The sequence below is a fragment of the Vipera ursinii genome (assembly GCF_947247035.1).
Source record: "Vipera ursinii genome assembly, chromosome: 1".
NCBI lineage: Eukaryota > Metazoa > Chordata > Lepidosauria > Squamata > Viperidae > Vipera > Vipera ursinii.
In genome coordinates, this window is record NC_139512.1 from 359,200,928 (window position 1) to 359,216,882 (window position 15,955).

Below are 15,955 nucleotides of genomic sequence, written 5' to 3' on the forward strand. Positions count from 1 at the left end.
TTACTAGCTGAACTCCAGTGATTCACTTAACAACCGTCGTAAAAAAAAGTCATAAATGGGGCAAAATTTACTGAACAACTTAGCAACAGAAATTTTGGGCACAATTGTGGACGTAAGTCGAGGACTCCCTGCAAATTGGTGGGTTGGCTGAATAAGTCGGTGGCAAAGGGCTTCGGGCAGGAGGAGGCCAGCCCCCTTCCGTTGCGGACAGCAAATTCTCGCCTTCAGCTCCTGCCGGGATGCTGCCGATGGCTTCCTAGCAGGGAGAGCAGGTGGACCGGGGGTGGGGGTGTTTCTCACTGACCCCAAGAGTTGGGGGGGCTCCTGGGGACGCTGGAGCACAGTGGTACCACCACTTCCCGGGGACTTTGGTGCCATTTCCTTGCGTAAGAGCCAGCCAGGGCTCCGTGGCTGGGCATGGGTGGCTGTGGCTGTGGCGAGACGCTAACCCTCCTGCCTCTCCTCCCGTCGCCGTCGCCTTGGCCAGAGCCCAGCCCTCGATCTTCAGGAGGTGCCAGGATGTTGCCCTCCAGAAGCCGAGTTGCCTTCCAAGCAGAGCTGCTTTGCGGCTGGGGAGCTCCCCAGACGGCGTCGAGCTGCAGCCGATGGGGGGACCTGGCAGAGGGGGCCCCCGGGGCCTTTCTCCGCTCGCTCTCGCCCCAGCAGGCTTGCTGGCAGGATGGCCGGAGCCCCGTCCGGCAGCCAGCCTGGCAGGAAGGCCGTGCGCCGGATCTGGGTCTGTGCACTAAGCTAACTAGATCACGGCTTAGTTCTTGTGGCTTGTCCAGCAAGCAACTCTGAAAAGGTGCCAGGGGTGACGTGACGTGCGAAGGGGCCCTTCTGGGCCGGCCCAGCACTTCCCGCGTGGCGGAACCGATGCTGTCGGGCAGCCTGAAGCAGAACACAGAAACACACACGGCATCCGGTTGGCGTCGGGAGCGCCGTGGGCACAGTGGTTGCCCTGAAGTGTGTCAGGCAGACTCTGCGATCCGCAGCCAGGGGTTCGATCCCGTCTGGCTCAGAACTGACTCATCCTTCCGTCCTGCCCAGGTTGGTAAAATGAGGCCCCGGATTGTTGGGATGCAAAGAGTGCCATTGAGTGCCATGGGGCGGCCCATAAGCCTGAGCCATTGCTGTTGTGGGTGGCTTCGGTTGATCTTGAGCTGTGCAACCCTCGGCCGTCTTGCCTTGACAGGGACAGTGGTAGAAGAGGGCAGCTCGGGGGCACGGGAGGAGGGGGTCAGGGAAGTCCCCCCCCTTGCCCTGAGAGCCAGCATGAGGGTTGCCGCAGTCAGAGGAGGGGGTCTGCAGGGGTCTTGGCTCTGCTGGCAAAGGGCGTCCAGAGCCCCTTCTGGATTGGTGCCCAGGGCCTCGGCTGGGCTGCAGAGACACTCCTTCCTGGGGGCTGCCTACGTGGCTCGGGGGTCTCGGCTGCCGTCCACATCACCAGCCTGTGGCTTTGGCTTCACCCCACCCACCCCCGCCGGGGGACAGGAGTTCAGCAGCCGGGGCATGTCTGAATGGTAGCGAGAGCTGAGCAGGAGGTCCAACCCTCCCAATGACTTCATGAAGCCGAAAGGAAAGACCCCACAAATCCCACCCCCCAGTGGGGTCCCCCTGCAAAGGGGCCCCCTGGCTTCACAGGGCAGGCCGGGCTCAGCTCGGCGGGGAGGGGGGCAAATCGAGCTTCCCCTGCAGGTCCGGGGCTGGAGGAGGCCAGGAAGGGTCCAGTCAGTCCTTCTCAGAAGTGGGCTGCAGCTTGGATCAGCCAACCGGAGGCAGCAGGGGCACCTGGGGGTCCCGAGCAGAGAAGCCCAGGCCCAAGTGTTGGGGGGGGGGGCAGCTGCCACCCAGAGCCAGCACAGGCCTGAATTTCAGGGATGGCTTCCAGGGGGAACTACCCCCCCTCCCCCTCCGGGCTTCTCCGCTGCCTTTTCGGCCTGTCCGGCGCTGCAGGTTGGTCAGCAAAGGTGCCTCCTGGCAGGGATGTCCTGGGGGGGGGTTGTCAGTGCAAGGAGGGGGGGGCTTTGAGCGTGCAGGCCGGCCAGGCACACACACACACACACACACACACACACACCCGCCAGCCAGCAGAGCGGAAGCCGCCCAGCACTCGGGCCCATCTGCCTTTGCTGAGCAAGAGGCCTTGCAGCTGCTGGGGCTGTGAGTTGCTGGCAGCGCGCGGAGCTGCTGTCTGCTGGGGTTTATGCTGTCTACATTGAAACATGGCTGGGGGTGGAAGAGCTAGTGGCGCAGTGCCAGCCCCCAACCTTCCCCAGCCCCCCCCTCCCGTTCCCCCCTCTTTAAAGTCACATTTCCAGGCCAGACAAAGAATTAATCTCTGGGCACTTCAGATTGCTGGCAGCCCAAAGCAGGATGTGGGATATTTTTTTTCCCCTCTGCCTCTCTCTCTCTCTCTCTCTCTCTCTCCCTGTGTCTTGGCTGACTTTTTTACCTCTCGAAGAATTTGGAAGGGCCGTGAGATTCCCCCCCCCCCCGCTCGCCTTGGTGCCGCGCAGCTTTTCTGCACAACCCATCGCCCTGCTGTGGCTTCGCCCCTAATAGATTTCATATGCTGGTGCCGTTGACATCAGTATCAAACTATTCTACATGTGATCTGGTGTATTTCCTGCAGGAAATCTGCAAGATATTTATTAAGAACTAATAAAATAAACCTCTCTGGGGCTTTTAGGTAATGTTCAATTGTTCGCGTCTCCCCCGTTTCCTTTTATCAGCCAGGAGTTTTGTTGTGTTGCTTCTCCCTCCCTCCCTCCCTCCCTCTCCCTCCCTCTCACCGGCCCCCTCCCCACCGGCCGGCCCCCTCCCCAGGTCTTCCGAAGGGTGGACGGTCGGACGGGTGTGAGAGAAAAGAGCGGGGCCTGCCAGCCAGCCTGCGCCCGGAGGGCCTGGCCAGTAGGACTGAAGCAGTTGTGTTCCCACTTGTGTGTGTGTGTGTGTGTGTGTGTGTGCTGGTGTGGTTGCTGGCCTTCCTACCAACTCTGGGGCTGGCTTTCCTCTGCAGCTCCCCTCACTTTCCTTCTGATGGCAGCTGGAGCCAGTTAACTTGCAAATGGAAGTTATCCTGGTCATGAACCAGGGGTGGCCGCTTGGGCTGTCCGGGGGGGGGCGGTTTGCGTTCCCCTTCCCGGCATCATCCGCCGGGCACCCCCAAGCCGGGAGGGGGTGGGTCTCTTTGGACCTGAACGCCAGCCACCAGGTGGGACAGGTTGTCCGCTGGAAGGAGAGAGCAGGTGGGGGTCTCTGTCTCTCTCTCCCACAGACCCCCAGGAGGACTCCCCTCCCACCCAGGGCTATAAGCCTTGCCTGGTTTTGGGGGGTTGGCTGGGCCCTTTGGGGTCCCTGGTCCACCAGAGGCATCCCGGGGCTGGTTCCCTTTCAGCAGCAGCCAGGACAGGGGTCCCCAACTGCAAAATGGGGCCCGCGTGTGTCCCCCTCCCTTTTTTGAAAAAAACCCAGCTTCGCCCAAAAGGACGGGGGAGATACGGGGAGCCCATTTGGCAGTTGGGGACCCCAGTTCTGGCTGCGGTTGGGAGGGAGGGTGGGCGCCCGCCCGCCACGGTGCCCGGCCGGTGCCCGTCCTTCGGGGTCTTTGGGGCTGGCCGGGGAAGAAAGGAAGGAAGCGCTCTCTTCCAAGCCCTCTGCGCTTTCTCAGCTTGATAAGCCTTTAAACTGGGGGGGGGGCTGCTCCATTGGAATTGGCAGGGCCTCCTCATTCTTTTGTCTGGCTGTTTAGTTTTCCCCTCATCCTTCCACATGTGTGTTGCAGCCCGCAGCCAAGCCATCCTCGAGGCACGGAGCAGCGCCGCAAACTCCCATCTGTGGGCCCTCTTGCCCCTCCGTCCCACGGGCCGGGAAGGGGGCTGCCGTTTTTCCAGGGAGGCCTGGAGGGGGGCAGAGGGCGCAGCCCAGGGGCGGCCCTGAGCGCCCACCGATTTCTGAGGCCCGGCCGAGCAGATCCCTCCTGGACACAGGGCGCCCCGCCGCAGGAGAGCCATGGGCCGTGTCCCTCTCCTCCTTGCTCCGGCATTGTCCAGCCACTGTCCCGCAGCCTCTTCCCCGCGGCCCTGCTCGCCACGGAGATGCCGAGGAGGCCCGGAGGGGGAAGGAAAACCTGGAAGGCTCATCGCGGCCGCCCCAGGTTGTCAAAACAAGGGGTCGTGTACTTACAGGTGTGGAAGGATGCCCTTTTCTAACCCCAGAGGCCGGGCACTCACCCGTGGCTGTGGACGGCAGCGGGCGGCCCGTGCCAGGGCACCTCTGGGGCTCTCGGGAGAATATTTGGGCAGGCGGCTAACGCAGCATTTTGAGCCTGTTTCCTGCAGAGGGGCCGGATTGATGGCCCCGCCGGGGCCCCTGCCTGAACTCGGCCCCAAGCGATGGTCGCAGGGGCGGCCTGTCCTTCTGCGCTGCCGGGCCTTCGGTCAGAGCCTGCCCGTGGTCAGCTGGGCTGAGAGCGGGGGGGTGGGGTGCTTCTCTCCTGGCGAAGAGCTCGGAAAAGGGAGGATGGGCCGCTCGTCGCCCTGCGTGCCGCTGGGTGACCGGGTGCCCATCAGCGGTCCCGTGGCCCCACGGTGGGGCAAAGGCCGCCTGGCCCCCCACTCGGCCCGCGGAGGAGGGTCGGGGTGGGGGGGAATCCGCTGCTTCTCCACTCCTGCTTTCTGCCCCGCGTTGGGCTTCTCCTTCCTCTCCCCGTAGCAGTTTTTAATCATGTTCTAGTTAGTTCCAGCCTTTTCCCTCAATGGATCCCGTTGGAAAAAGCCTTTGAAAGGAAACAGTTGTACACTTCCCTTCCTTTGAAAGTCTGCTGGCACCTCTTCCAGCGCAGTAAACCGTACAACATGGGCTTTCAGAGTTTCCAAACACAGACATGCTGGCGTTAAATCTAGGAAAAAATAGTTTACTCGGCCGGCCGTGCGTGCGTGCGTGCGCTCTGAGGGAGGCCCGGCGCTGCTGGTCAAAGCCGAAACTGAAACCTGGCTCGCAATGGCCTCCCTGAGCTAGCCGGCAGCCGGCCCTTCCCGGCTCCTCTGGCTCCTGCCCATGTGCAGAGCGGAATGCTGCCGTGGGCCCCAAGAGGATGGGGTTCCCCCCTCGGTGTCCCCTGCGATCTCTAGCCCACTGGCGGCCAAGGAGGGGTCCGGCCATCCCGAATTTTTGGCTCTAAATGGCGGGAGCCCGACGGGAGCTTTTTTTTTTCCAAAAGGGGGTAGAGGGCCCCCCCGCCCAAGGTGGTGGCTGTGGTGCTTTGCTTCAGTTTGGCCAGTCAGGAAAGGTGTGGGGCCAGGCCTCCCTCCCCCTTCTCCCCAGCCCCCAGGACCCCCAACTCTTTCCATCTCCCCCTAGTGCGGAGAGCAGCAGCGGCTTACCCGGGCAGCGTGGCACAGGCGCCTGGAGGACGTGTGTCCCTCCTCTCCAGCTCCTAAGGAGGCAGAGCGCGCCCACCTCACGCTGCTTTTCCCCCAGCAGCCCCCCCCCCAGCACTGCATGTGGCCATAAAAGAGCCCCAGACGGCCCGGAAGCCCTGGCACCTTCCTGCCCTGGGTGCCCAGAGGCCCTGGCACCTTCCTGCCCTGGGTGCCCAGAGGCCCTGGCACCTTCCTGCCCTGGGTGCCCAGGAGCCCTGGCACCTTCCTGCCCTGGGTGCCCAGAGGCCCTGGCACCTTCCTGCCCTGGGTGCCCAGAGGCCCTGGCACCTTCCTGCCCTGGGTGCCCAGGAGCCCTGGCACCTTCCTGCCCTGGGTGCCCAGGAGCCCTGGCACCTTCCTGCCCTGGGTGCCCAGGAGCCCTGGCACCTTCCTGCCCTGGGTGCCCAGGAGCCCTGGCACCTTCCTGCCCTGGGTGCCCAGAGGCCCTGGCACCTTCCTGCCCTGGGTGCCCAGAGGCCCTGGCACCTTCCTGCCCTGGGTGCCCAGAGGCCCTGGCACCTTCCTGCCCTGGGTGCCCAGAGGCCCTGGCACCTTCCTGCCCTGGGTGCCCAGAGGCCCTGGCACCTTCCTGCCCTGGGTGCCCAGAGGCCCTGGCACCTTCCTGCCCTGGGTGCCCAGAGGCCCTGGCACCTTCCTGCCCTGGGTGCCGAGAGGCCCTGGCACCTTCCTGCCCTGGGTGCCCAGGAGCCCTGGCACCTTCCTGCCCTGGGTGCCCAGGAGCCCTGGCACCTTCCTGCCCTGGGTGCCCAGGAGCCCTGGCACCTTCCTGCCCTGGGTGCCCAGGAGCCCTGGCACCTTCCTGCCCTGGGTGCCCAGGAGCCCTGGCACCTTCCTGCCCTGGGTGCCCAGAGGCCCTGGCACCTTCCTGCCCTGGGTGCCCAGAGGCCCTGGCACCTTCCTGCCCTGGGTGCCCAGAGGCCCTGGCACCTTCCTGCCCTGGGTGCCCAGAGGCCCTGGCACCTTCCTGCCCTGGGTGCCCAGAGGCCCTGGCACCTTCCTGCCCTGGGTGCCCAGAGGCCCTGGCACCTTCCTGCCCTGGGTGCCCAGAGGCCCTGGCACCTTCCTGCCCTGGGTGCCCAGAGGCCCTGGCACCTTCCTGCCCTGGGTGCCCAGAGGCCCTGGCACCTTCCTGCCCTGGGTGCCCAGAGGCCCTGGCACCTTCCTGCCCTGGGTGCCCAGAGGCCCTGGCACCTTCCTGCCCTGGGTGCCCAGAGGCCCTGGCACCTTCCTGCCCTGGGTGCCCAGGAGCCCTGGCACCTTCCTGCCCTGGGTGCCCAGAGGCCCTGGCACCTTCCTGCCCTGGGTGCCCAGGAGCCCTGGCACCTTCCTGCCCTGGGTGCCGAGAGGCCCTGGCACCTTCCTGCCCTGGGTGCCCAGGAGCCCTGGCACCTTCCTGCCCTGGGTGCCCAGGAGCCCTGGCACCTTCCTGCCCTGGGTGCCCAGAGGCCCTGGCACCTTCCTGCCCTGGGTGCCCAGAGGCCCTGGCACCTTTCTGCCCTGGGTGCCCAGAGGCCCTGGCACCTTCCTGCCCTGGGTGCCCAGAGGCCCTGGCACCTTCCTGCCGTGGTTGGCCAGGAGCCCTCGCTGCTGCCTGCCCTGGGTGCCCGGAGTCCCTGGCACCTTCCTGCCCTGGGTGCCCGGAGTCCCTGGCACCTTCCTGCCCTGGGTGCCCAGAGGCCCTGGCACCTTCCTGCCCTGGGTGCCCAGAGGCCCTGGCACCTTCCTGCCGTGGTTGGCCAGGAGCCCTCACTGCTGCCTGCTTTGCACTTACTTTGGTGAACCTGGGGAGGCTGCAGAGATTGAAACCAAAAGTGAGATTGCATTTAAAAAACCAATATTCAAAACAGCCACTGCAAATGACTCTGTGGCAGCGTGTGAAGGCCTCCATTGCTGCCAGAGAATTGCTTTTGTGGTTTCCGTGAAGTGTGAGAGGCCCCGACCTCTGGGCTGTCTGCTGGGGGGGCTGCACAAAGCGAGGCCAGGCCGTGGCTCTCCCCTCAGGTGGAGTCACCGTATGAAAATCAAAATGCATACAGATATTAAATAAGAAAATAATAAAGGGTAATCAGAGAATCGTAGAAATGAGAGATCTTGCTCTTTCTGATCATCACCGTTAGCTAGTTTGGGTCCTGAAACGTCTGCAAGGAAACAACCCAGCTCGGATAGCACCAGGGACCCCCCCCGGACTCCCCCTCCTCCTCCTCTGTTAAGGAAGGGGAGGTGCCTGGGGGGCTTTCCCGCTGCACCCCAAAGCCCAGAGGCCAACTGAAATGTGGCTCTTTTGCAGATGGGGTGTCTGAAAACTTGTGTGTGTGTGTGTGTGTGTGTGTGTGCGTGCGCACATTCCCCCCCCCCTTGCAGGATTCCATCCTTTTCAAGGTGGGGGTGCCTTTCGGGGGCTTTGATGCCTCTGCTGCTTTTCCCAGCGTTTTATCTTTCCCTCCTTGACCACCACTTCACTATTTGCCAATACAGGCAGACCTCGGCCTACGACCACGGCTGAGACAGAGTTTTCTGTTGCTAAGCGAGACATTGGTTGAATGAAGTTTGGGCCATTTTACGACCTGTCTCGCAGCAGCTGCTTAAGTGAATCGCTGCAGTTGTTAAGTGAGCAACCCGGCTGTTAAGTGAATCCGGCTCCCCCCACTGACTTTGCTGGTCAGAAGGCCACAAAAGGGGATCACGTGACCTCACCCCACCCCTGGGACGCTGCAAACCGTCATAAATATGAGTCAGCTGCCAAGCGTCTCAGTTTTGATCACGTCACCCCGGGGATGCTGCAACAGTTGTAAGTGTGAAAAACGGTCGTAAGTCACTTTTTTCATTGCTGTTGTGACTTCGGTCACTAAATGAACAGTTGTAAGTCTGGGACTACCTAGGTCAGAGCCCCCTCTCTAAGCACCCCAGGGAGAACAAAAAAAGGGCCCCAGAACCTTGGTCAGGCTGTTCAAGAGGGCTTTGATGGGGGGGGGTGTTTCCCTGGCATCCGGGACGCTCAGCTGGTCCCTCCTCCGCCCCGGCCTTCTGCCCGCAGCGGGTGGAAATGGCTTCTCAGCATGCCTCCCGGAGCCTTTGCAGGAAATTTCTGGGAATAACATGTTCTAAAAATGGGAGCCTGATTCCACGGATACTTCCGGGAAAAGGCTGCGCTGGTTCCGTTGCCCGGGCAGAGCGTGCCCTCCGGAGCAGAGGCCAGCAGCTCGTACGTGTGCGCGGGCAGGCGGAAGGTGGCGGCGTCCTGCGCTTGGCAGCCTGGGGGGGAGGAAGCCAGGGGGGGCAGCCCCCAGGGAGGGCTGGAGGGCGAGCGGACGGGACCCGGATCCTGGCCGGGCAGTCCGAGGGCGCAGCGGCTCCTCCCGGGCACAGCCGGCAGAAGGCGGCCTTCCTGACGCTCTCCTGCAGACCCCCCTCCCCCGGCCCTTGGGCGATGCCAGGGGGGATTCCTCCACTCCGCTGGTTCCGTTGCCCGGGCAGAGCGTGCCCTCCGGAGCAGAGGCCAGCAGCTCGTACGTGTGCGCGGGAAGGCGGAAGGTGGCGGCGTCCTGCGCTTGGCAGCCTGGGGGGGAGGAAGCCAGGGGGGGCAGCCCCCAGGGAGGGCTGGAGGGCGAGCGGACGGGACCCGGATCCTGGCCGGGCAGTCCGAGGGCGCAGCGGCTCCTCCCGGGCACAGCCGGCAGAAGGCGGCCTTCCTGACGCTCTCCTGCAGACCCCCCTCCCCCGGCCCTTGGGCGATGCCAGGGGGGATTCCTCCACTCGGCAGCTGCTTCCTGGCGATGACGTCAGAGTGGAGAGCAGGGCCGGAGCCGAGAGTCGTGCTCTGGGGTGGGGGCGGTGGGGAGGGGGCCGGGGATGAAACAAATGAAGTGCCGAGTGTCTGATGGCTTCCATGGGGAGCTCCTTCCCTGGTTTTGGCAGCCTTCGGCTCTGCCGCCCCCCCCTCCCCAAATCGGACAGGCGGGGAGGCCCCGCCGGAATGAGAACCAGCTGGGCTTGGGGTGGGGGCAGGTGAGGGGGCTTTTGGGGGGTCCGGTCGGGTTGGCCCCTGCCATTGGGGCTGGCCTCCTGCGCAGGGCTGGGGTGGACGGCCGGGAGATGCCCTGCAACTGGGCACGGTCACCACTCGGGAGTGGGGCGGCAGTGGCTGGCTAGAGGGGGTGCTGCCCTGGCCCTGCGGGGGGCGATGGGGGGAGGCCTGCCCCATCGCCCCCCTCCCCCCCTGCTGCCCTCCTTCCTGGTAGGGGGTCCCCTTTGCTTTGGGTCTTGTCTTGTGTCCATCTTTGTCCAGAGCAGGGAGGGTGGTCCGGTGCAGGGCAAGCAGTGTCCATGGGGCGGGGGGGGGGGGTCAGCCTGCAGAAGGTGCTCCTGGCTGGGACCCCCCTCCTCCCCCATCCCCTTCTTCCTCCTTCCTTCTCCCCCTCCTCCTCTTGCAGATATTTCATGACCCGCCTGAGAACGTTCCCTAGTTGGGTCATGAGACGTCTGCAAGAAAACCACCCCACTCAGAGGACCCCACAGCCCCCCTCCTCTTCCTCCGTTCCCCAAACCCCACTCTCTGCTAGCACCGATGATGTCATTTAGTCTGGTGAGCCTCCTCCTCCTCCTCCTCCTCAGGGGGGGGCTGGATAGTCTCTTCTCTCTGCTTGAGAATCTTCTTTATCGGACCCCCAGGCCATTGGGGGGGAATGGTCCGGGCTTGCTCCCCCCTCCATCCCCCCTCCTTCCTGGCCAAGAGGTGCCTCCTCCAGCGCCCCTTGCTGGGCAGGGCCTGAAGCGCTCTCCCCCCCCCCGGGGCTGATGGGCTTCGGGGTTCCTTGACAGTTACAATAACAAGGCCGGCCTTGCTCTGCTTCCCAGCCAGCGGACACTGGCGGCCGCTCCGTTGAAAGATGAACAGCGCTAATTAGAATCGCATAACATCCGGCCACATGGCCGCCTTCTCCCGGCCGATCCGTTTCCTGAGACCCAACAGCTTTGACGACAGTTGGTTTATGTTTTCCACGAATATTTTGTTCTCTGGGAAACCGGAGCCCCTGCAGCGCAACGGCGGCCCAGGTAGCTTGGCAGAGCCCAGGCCGGGACTTGCCCTGGAGCCCAGGCCGGCCGGAAGTCCCAGGCCCTGGCTTGGAAAGGGCTGCTCCTGGTGCTGGGGGGCCGGAAGGAAGCCCCCCTCCCTCCCCCGCTGCTGGCAGCGTTGGCAGCTGGCAGGGCCCAAGGCTGCCAGGTGGGCCACCGGTCCCCTTCTGGGTCCTCCTCGGGCCACGGCGTGGACCCGGGAAGCAGCTTCCGGCCTTTGTGAGGCAGACGGTGCCCCCAGCGGGCAGAGTCAGCGGAGGGACGGGCGCCAGGCAGTTTTCAGAAGGAAAAGGGGAGCCCACTCTCTCAACCCCCCCCCCATCGTAGGTGTCACTGCTCTCTGCACCTGTGTGACTATCTTATCATGTAACCATAGTGAATCTCACATGTCCACACTTTGGGCTCAAGTGTGGTCGTAAGTCGAGGACAGCCTGTCCTGGGGTTTTGGGGTGGCTTGAGTCCCCTCTGAGCCCGTCCCGGAGAGCTGCAGACGGTTGACCTGTTTCGGAGGGTCTCGTGGCGGCTGAGGGGTGGTCCTCGAAGCCCTCTGCTTGCCAGGGACCCCCGCGACAGAATCCCGGAGTCGGAGGGGATGCCGAGAACCAGGAAACACCGCTTAGGCCGCCTTGAGACGTGGACGAGGGGCTTTCAGATCCCGTGGCCGGGTTCTTCTTCCTTCTAGCTGAGGAAAATCTGGGTAGCCGTATTTGGGGGGCCCCCCATTATTTCTGGTCCGGGTGCCGTTCCAGACAGGCGGCTGTCCACCCCCATCTTGGAAGCCCCCGGTGACAGAGCAGACCCCACTTCCGGAGGCGGCTTCTGTCCCACGGGTCGCCAGGTTGCTTCTCTCCTCGCTCAGTCCCCATCCGTTGCTTCTTCGGGGGGGGGGGGCGTTGGGAAATAAGTTCCCATTCCCTTTTTTGCGGCAGCCCCTCAAACATTGGAGCACTGCCATCACGTCACCCCGGTTCTTCTCTTCGCTAGACGAGACGTGCCTGGTCCCTGCCACCGTTCTTCGTATGCTTTTGCTTGTTTGTGCGGCCCGGTTGCTGGCATGCTGCGGCCCGGTACCGGTCCACGGACTGGGGGTTGGGAGCCCCTGTTCTAGTGCAGCCCCCTGCTCAACCCATTTCAGACAAATGGTTGCCCGGTCTCTTCTTAAAAGCCTCCAGTGATGGAGCGCCCACAACCTCTGGAGGCAAGCTGCCACAGCCATTCCTGGAATCAATAACCATGATAGAGTTGGAAGGGACCCTGGAGGTCATCTAGTCCAACCCCCTGCTCAGGCAGGAAACCCCATACCGTTCCAGACAGAGGGCTGTCCAGTCTCTTCTTAAAAACCTCCAGTGTTGGAGATGGTCCTTGGACCCCAGCTGTACCTGCCCCTTCACCCACTGACGGCTAGCTAGAGGCCCAGGCCTAGTTTGCATCCTGTCTTGACTGCTGCGGGCTTCTCCATGTGGGGCTCCCCTTGAAAAGTCTCAAAAGTTGCATCTGGTGGAAAAGGGGGGCAGGCGGCCAGTCTGGGTGAAGCCCCGGGATTGTGCGATGACCGCATGGGAAGGTGGCAGCACGCTGGTTGTGTACTGAGCCCCACTCTCGGGAGCTAACATGTCTTGGCCCCGAAAACGTGAGCGTCTGAATGCCGGGTCTTCTGAATATGACCGGTGGCTGATAGCCCCTCCTCCTCCCTCCTCCCAGCTGTGGCCCCTCTCTTCTCCTCTCTCGGGCCCCCCGCGTTGCCTGGCGGTCAGCTCAAGGGAGTGACTTTTTGCGTTTTCTGCATTTGAAAAAAATGGTAACGCTTCACCCAGAGGGTCTCTTTCCCCAAAAGGCCACTGGACTTTCTTGGTTTGTTTCCCTTGAAAACATTTCACTTCCCACCCAAGGAGCTTCTTCAGCATCAGAAGCTTCTTGGACGAGAAGCAAAACGTTTTCAAGGGGGGGCGGGGGGAAATCCCCAAGAAAGTCCAGTGGCCTTTTTGGGAAATAAGCACCTTTGGAGGATGGAGAATCTCCTTGCACACGTCACGCATCTCGAGTGCTTGACCCGAGTTTGAATCGGCGATCGCGGTAGTGCAAAGTCCCCCCACGGCTGGCTGCGGGCCATATTTGGGGGGACAGTCCCGGAGCGTCGCCCCTCGGCTGCTTCACAGACCGACATTGTTGACTGCAGGAGTCCCAAGCCGGAACCGCCTCTCCTGCCTCCGTCCCTGCCCCACTGGGGGGCGTAGCTGGCCCACTTCTTTGGGGTCAGAGCACTCTTGAGCTACTCGGGGTGCCCCCTCCAGCTTTGCCATCTTAGTGCAACTAGCAGGGCTGATTTTAAAGAACCCCTTGCTGAGGATCCAAGACATTACAAGAGGCAGCCCCTAAGAAGGCCGTTAAACAGCCTGCCAGTCCCACGGGATGCCCCACCTCAGCACCCCGGAGAAGCTTTGGGGTGCAGGGCAGGGCCTTGTGGGGGGCTCCTCCCCTTTCCTCCCTGGGCAGCTGAGGGCTGATGGCCTCTAGGGGGTGAACTTGCCGATGGGATGGGCCGGACTCCCGCAGCCAGAGCAGCCCCTCCCTTGCCTCCTGGGGGGCAGCACCCCCAGGCTTGGCCCCCTCCCGCCCGCTCTGCAGCTTCTTGCTTGTCTCCTAGAGTGCCTGTCCGAAGACTGCCGCTCTGTGATCCAGCAGCAGGCCTGCGCCCTGGGCCTAGCCATGTTTGCCATCCTGGTCAAGCGCTGCACCCAGCTGCTGCAAGACGTCTCCCTAGGTAAGGCGGGGGGCACAGGGGCATCCCTGCAGGAGATGCCCACAGGCTGCACATCCAGCACTTTTCTTCTGGGGGGTGGGGGTGGCTGCAGCTGCAGGGGACCCCCCCCCCCATTTCACTGCTATCCCCATCACTCTGGGCAATTGTGAGATGCCGGTCAGCCCGTCCAGCCCCTGTTCAGCGTGGCGGTCCTGGCCTCCAGGAGGGGGATGCGTGGGCCGGCCTTGGGGAGGAGCCCTCCCCAGCAGACGCGCCCAGGCCACCCTCTCTTGACTTTTCTTGGGTTTGGGGGGGCAGATTTTGGGATTCAGATCCCTCTGGGTCTCAGGGCTCCTTCCGCTCCCCCCGCCCAGGAGCCTCTCCAGGGCCCCGGCAGAGAGGGGCTTTCCCCACGCATGGGGCCAGGGCTGAGCTGGAGAGGCCGTGGGGGAGGCCCCTGCTGCCACACTCACACAGTAGGCCACCCGCTAAACCTGGGCAGACTTTGCCGCATCCGTCTGACTCGCCCCGCTCAATGTCCGCCTGAGTGTGGCGGCCTGGGGTGCCCGGCGTGCCACGTCCGGCTTCCAAAATCCATGTTACCCTGGCCCAGCCCTGCAGCCGGAGCCTCGTCCTCCCCACGGCCTGCAGAAACGAGACTTGCTCGGCGTCCCCTCTTTGCTCCTTTCGGCCAAGAAGCCACCGGGGTGGTGAACACTACCGCAGCACGTACAAACCCCCGTTGGTGGACTCTGGCTCTCTCAGCTCCGCGATAAGAATAGCCCTGCCTCGGCTGCCGGCTTGGCTTGTCGAAAGCGGTTTTCATGGGGCCTCCGGCAGCCTCAGCCCCCCTGTGAGGAAGTGGCCCCCAGCCCATGTTCCCCGGCCCGTCTGTTGGCCGGCCTGGCAGGAGAGGTTCCCCCGGTCTGCCCAAGGACAGCCAGCCCCGAGCGCGCCCAGGGACCCTCTGGGCTGCCCCCCCCCATAAGGGCAGGGAGCTCCCCCCCCCGGGACTGGCACCTGCAAGACGGGGGGGGGGGTTTCCTCCTTTTGGTAGGAGCTCTTGGTTTGTGCTTCTGCCTCGCGGCTCTCTGCAGGCCCTGCACCTCGCAGCCTCCTCCTGGGGGGGGGGCCCAAGCCTTCGGCAGCTTCTCCACTCTGCACTGCAAAGTGTCACTCAGTTCACACACCCCAAAAATATTCAGACAATCCAGTTTGCTTGTTTGCTTATGTGTGTATTTACTTCTGGGGCCACCGCCCCAATCCGTGCAACTCCGGGCGGAACTTGACATCAGATCTGTAAGAAGGAAACACAGGCAGTCCTCAAGTTACCACACCTCATTTAGCGACCATTCAAAGTGACATCTATCCTGAAAAAAAGTGAATTGCAACCGTTTTTCCCACTTTGGACCATTGCGAAACACACAAACACACCCCACGGTCACCTCATCGACTGGCGTTCTGGAGTCACGACCGGTCCAGTCTGCCCCGTCCCTTTTTCCAAATTCCTGACAGGCGGAGTCAGTGGGGAAGCCAAATTCACTTAAGGACCGTGGCAAGCAGTCATTAAAAGGGCCAAAGTGCTCACTCCACCACTGCCTCACTTAGCAACAGAAATTGCAGGTTGGAGGCTGTTCGTAAGCCAGGGACTCCCTGGATAGCATCCCGAAAGAAACCCATAGACAGGGAGAGAATCGAAGCCTCCCCGGGAGAATAGGCACCTCGAATGGGGCTGCGGAGGGGGAGCGCAGCCGGCCCGTTGTGTTTGTGCGAGGGCAGCCTTGGGGAGCGCCCTTCTGACCTGCCCCCCCTTCCCTGCAGCCGCGGCTCAAGCCCAGGGGGACGCCGAGGACGCCGACGACATCAAGGTCTCCGCTTTCCCGCCAGACCTGAAGGAGCTCCTGCCCAGCATCAAGGTGTGGTCGGACTGGATGCTGGGGCACCCGGAGACCTGGAACCCCCCGCCCAGCGCCCTGGAGCTGCCCCCCGCGTACGTCCGCTGCTCCTCTGCCCCCTCCCTTGGAGCCAGGCTGCTGCCCCCGCCTCCTCACGTCCACAGACACGCCCCGTGGGTCCTGCGGGCCCATCTCTCCCAGCCCAGCCTGGTGCCGCCTCCGCTCAGCTGGACCAGCTGGGTGGCTCTGGATGCTGGGAAGGCTGGGGGGGGGCGCTCCAGCGAGGAAAGCCCCCCTCCTTTGGAGCAGAGGAGCAGGATGTCCCCCCCCCGCTGCCTTCTTCCCCCTTTTCTCTCTCCCCCTTTTGGCCTTTTTTTTTCTCGTTTTGGCCGAGGAAATGGAGCTCTCACACAGGAAGTGCCGCCCCCCCCTTGGGGGAGCAGGACGGGCCTGTTTTCTGTTTGCTGGCTGGCTGGGAAGGAGGCCGGGAGGGAGAAGGGGGGCAGGCAGGAGGGAAGGGGGGCTGCTGCCCTCCCTCCCCCCCCAGAGCCATCGCTGGGCCCTGCCGGGCAGCAGCTCCGGCCCAGAGCGGGCAGAGGACGGGTGCCAGTCGGGGCCGTGCCCGGCTCTTCCTGCCGCTCTTCCCGTGGCTGGGCTGCCAGCACAGCCGCCTCCGTCCCCAACGGGGGCTGCTCAACCTGGAGAGGGGCAGAGCTGCTGAAGGGCCCAGGCTGCCTGGCTGTTCTCATCTCTCTTCTCCAGAACCCCCCCCCCCCGGTCTCCCTCGCAGGGCCGTCCTT

General features: G+C 63.5%; 1 protein-coding gene across 5 annotated transcripts in view; it reads left to right on the forward strand.

The window, feature by feature from the left end:
• The window catches only part of SMG6 (SMG6 nonsense mediated mRNA decay factor), a 72,259-nt gene that overhangs the window by 32,858 nt on the left and 23,446 nt on the right, over window positions 1-15,955 (forward strand). For 3 of the 5 annotated variants that reach the window (XR_014494458.1, XM_083379654.1, XM_083379655.1), the window contains exons 11-12: window positions 13,165-13,281; window positions 15,082-15,250. Coding sequence is in view for 3 of the 5 variants with exons in the window: in XM_083379654.1 (XP_083235780.1) it covers window positions 13,165-13,281; window positions 15,082-15,250 (286 nt within the window). In the remaining 2 variants the exon portion in view is untranslated. The remainder of the gene's footprint in view (window positions 1-13,164; window positions 13,282-15,081; window positions 15,251-15,955) is intronic. The other 2 variants (XR_014494459.1, XM_083379656.1) reach the window with 1 other exon arrangement.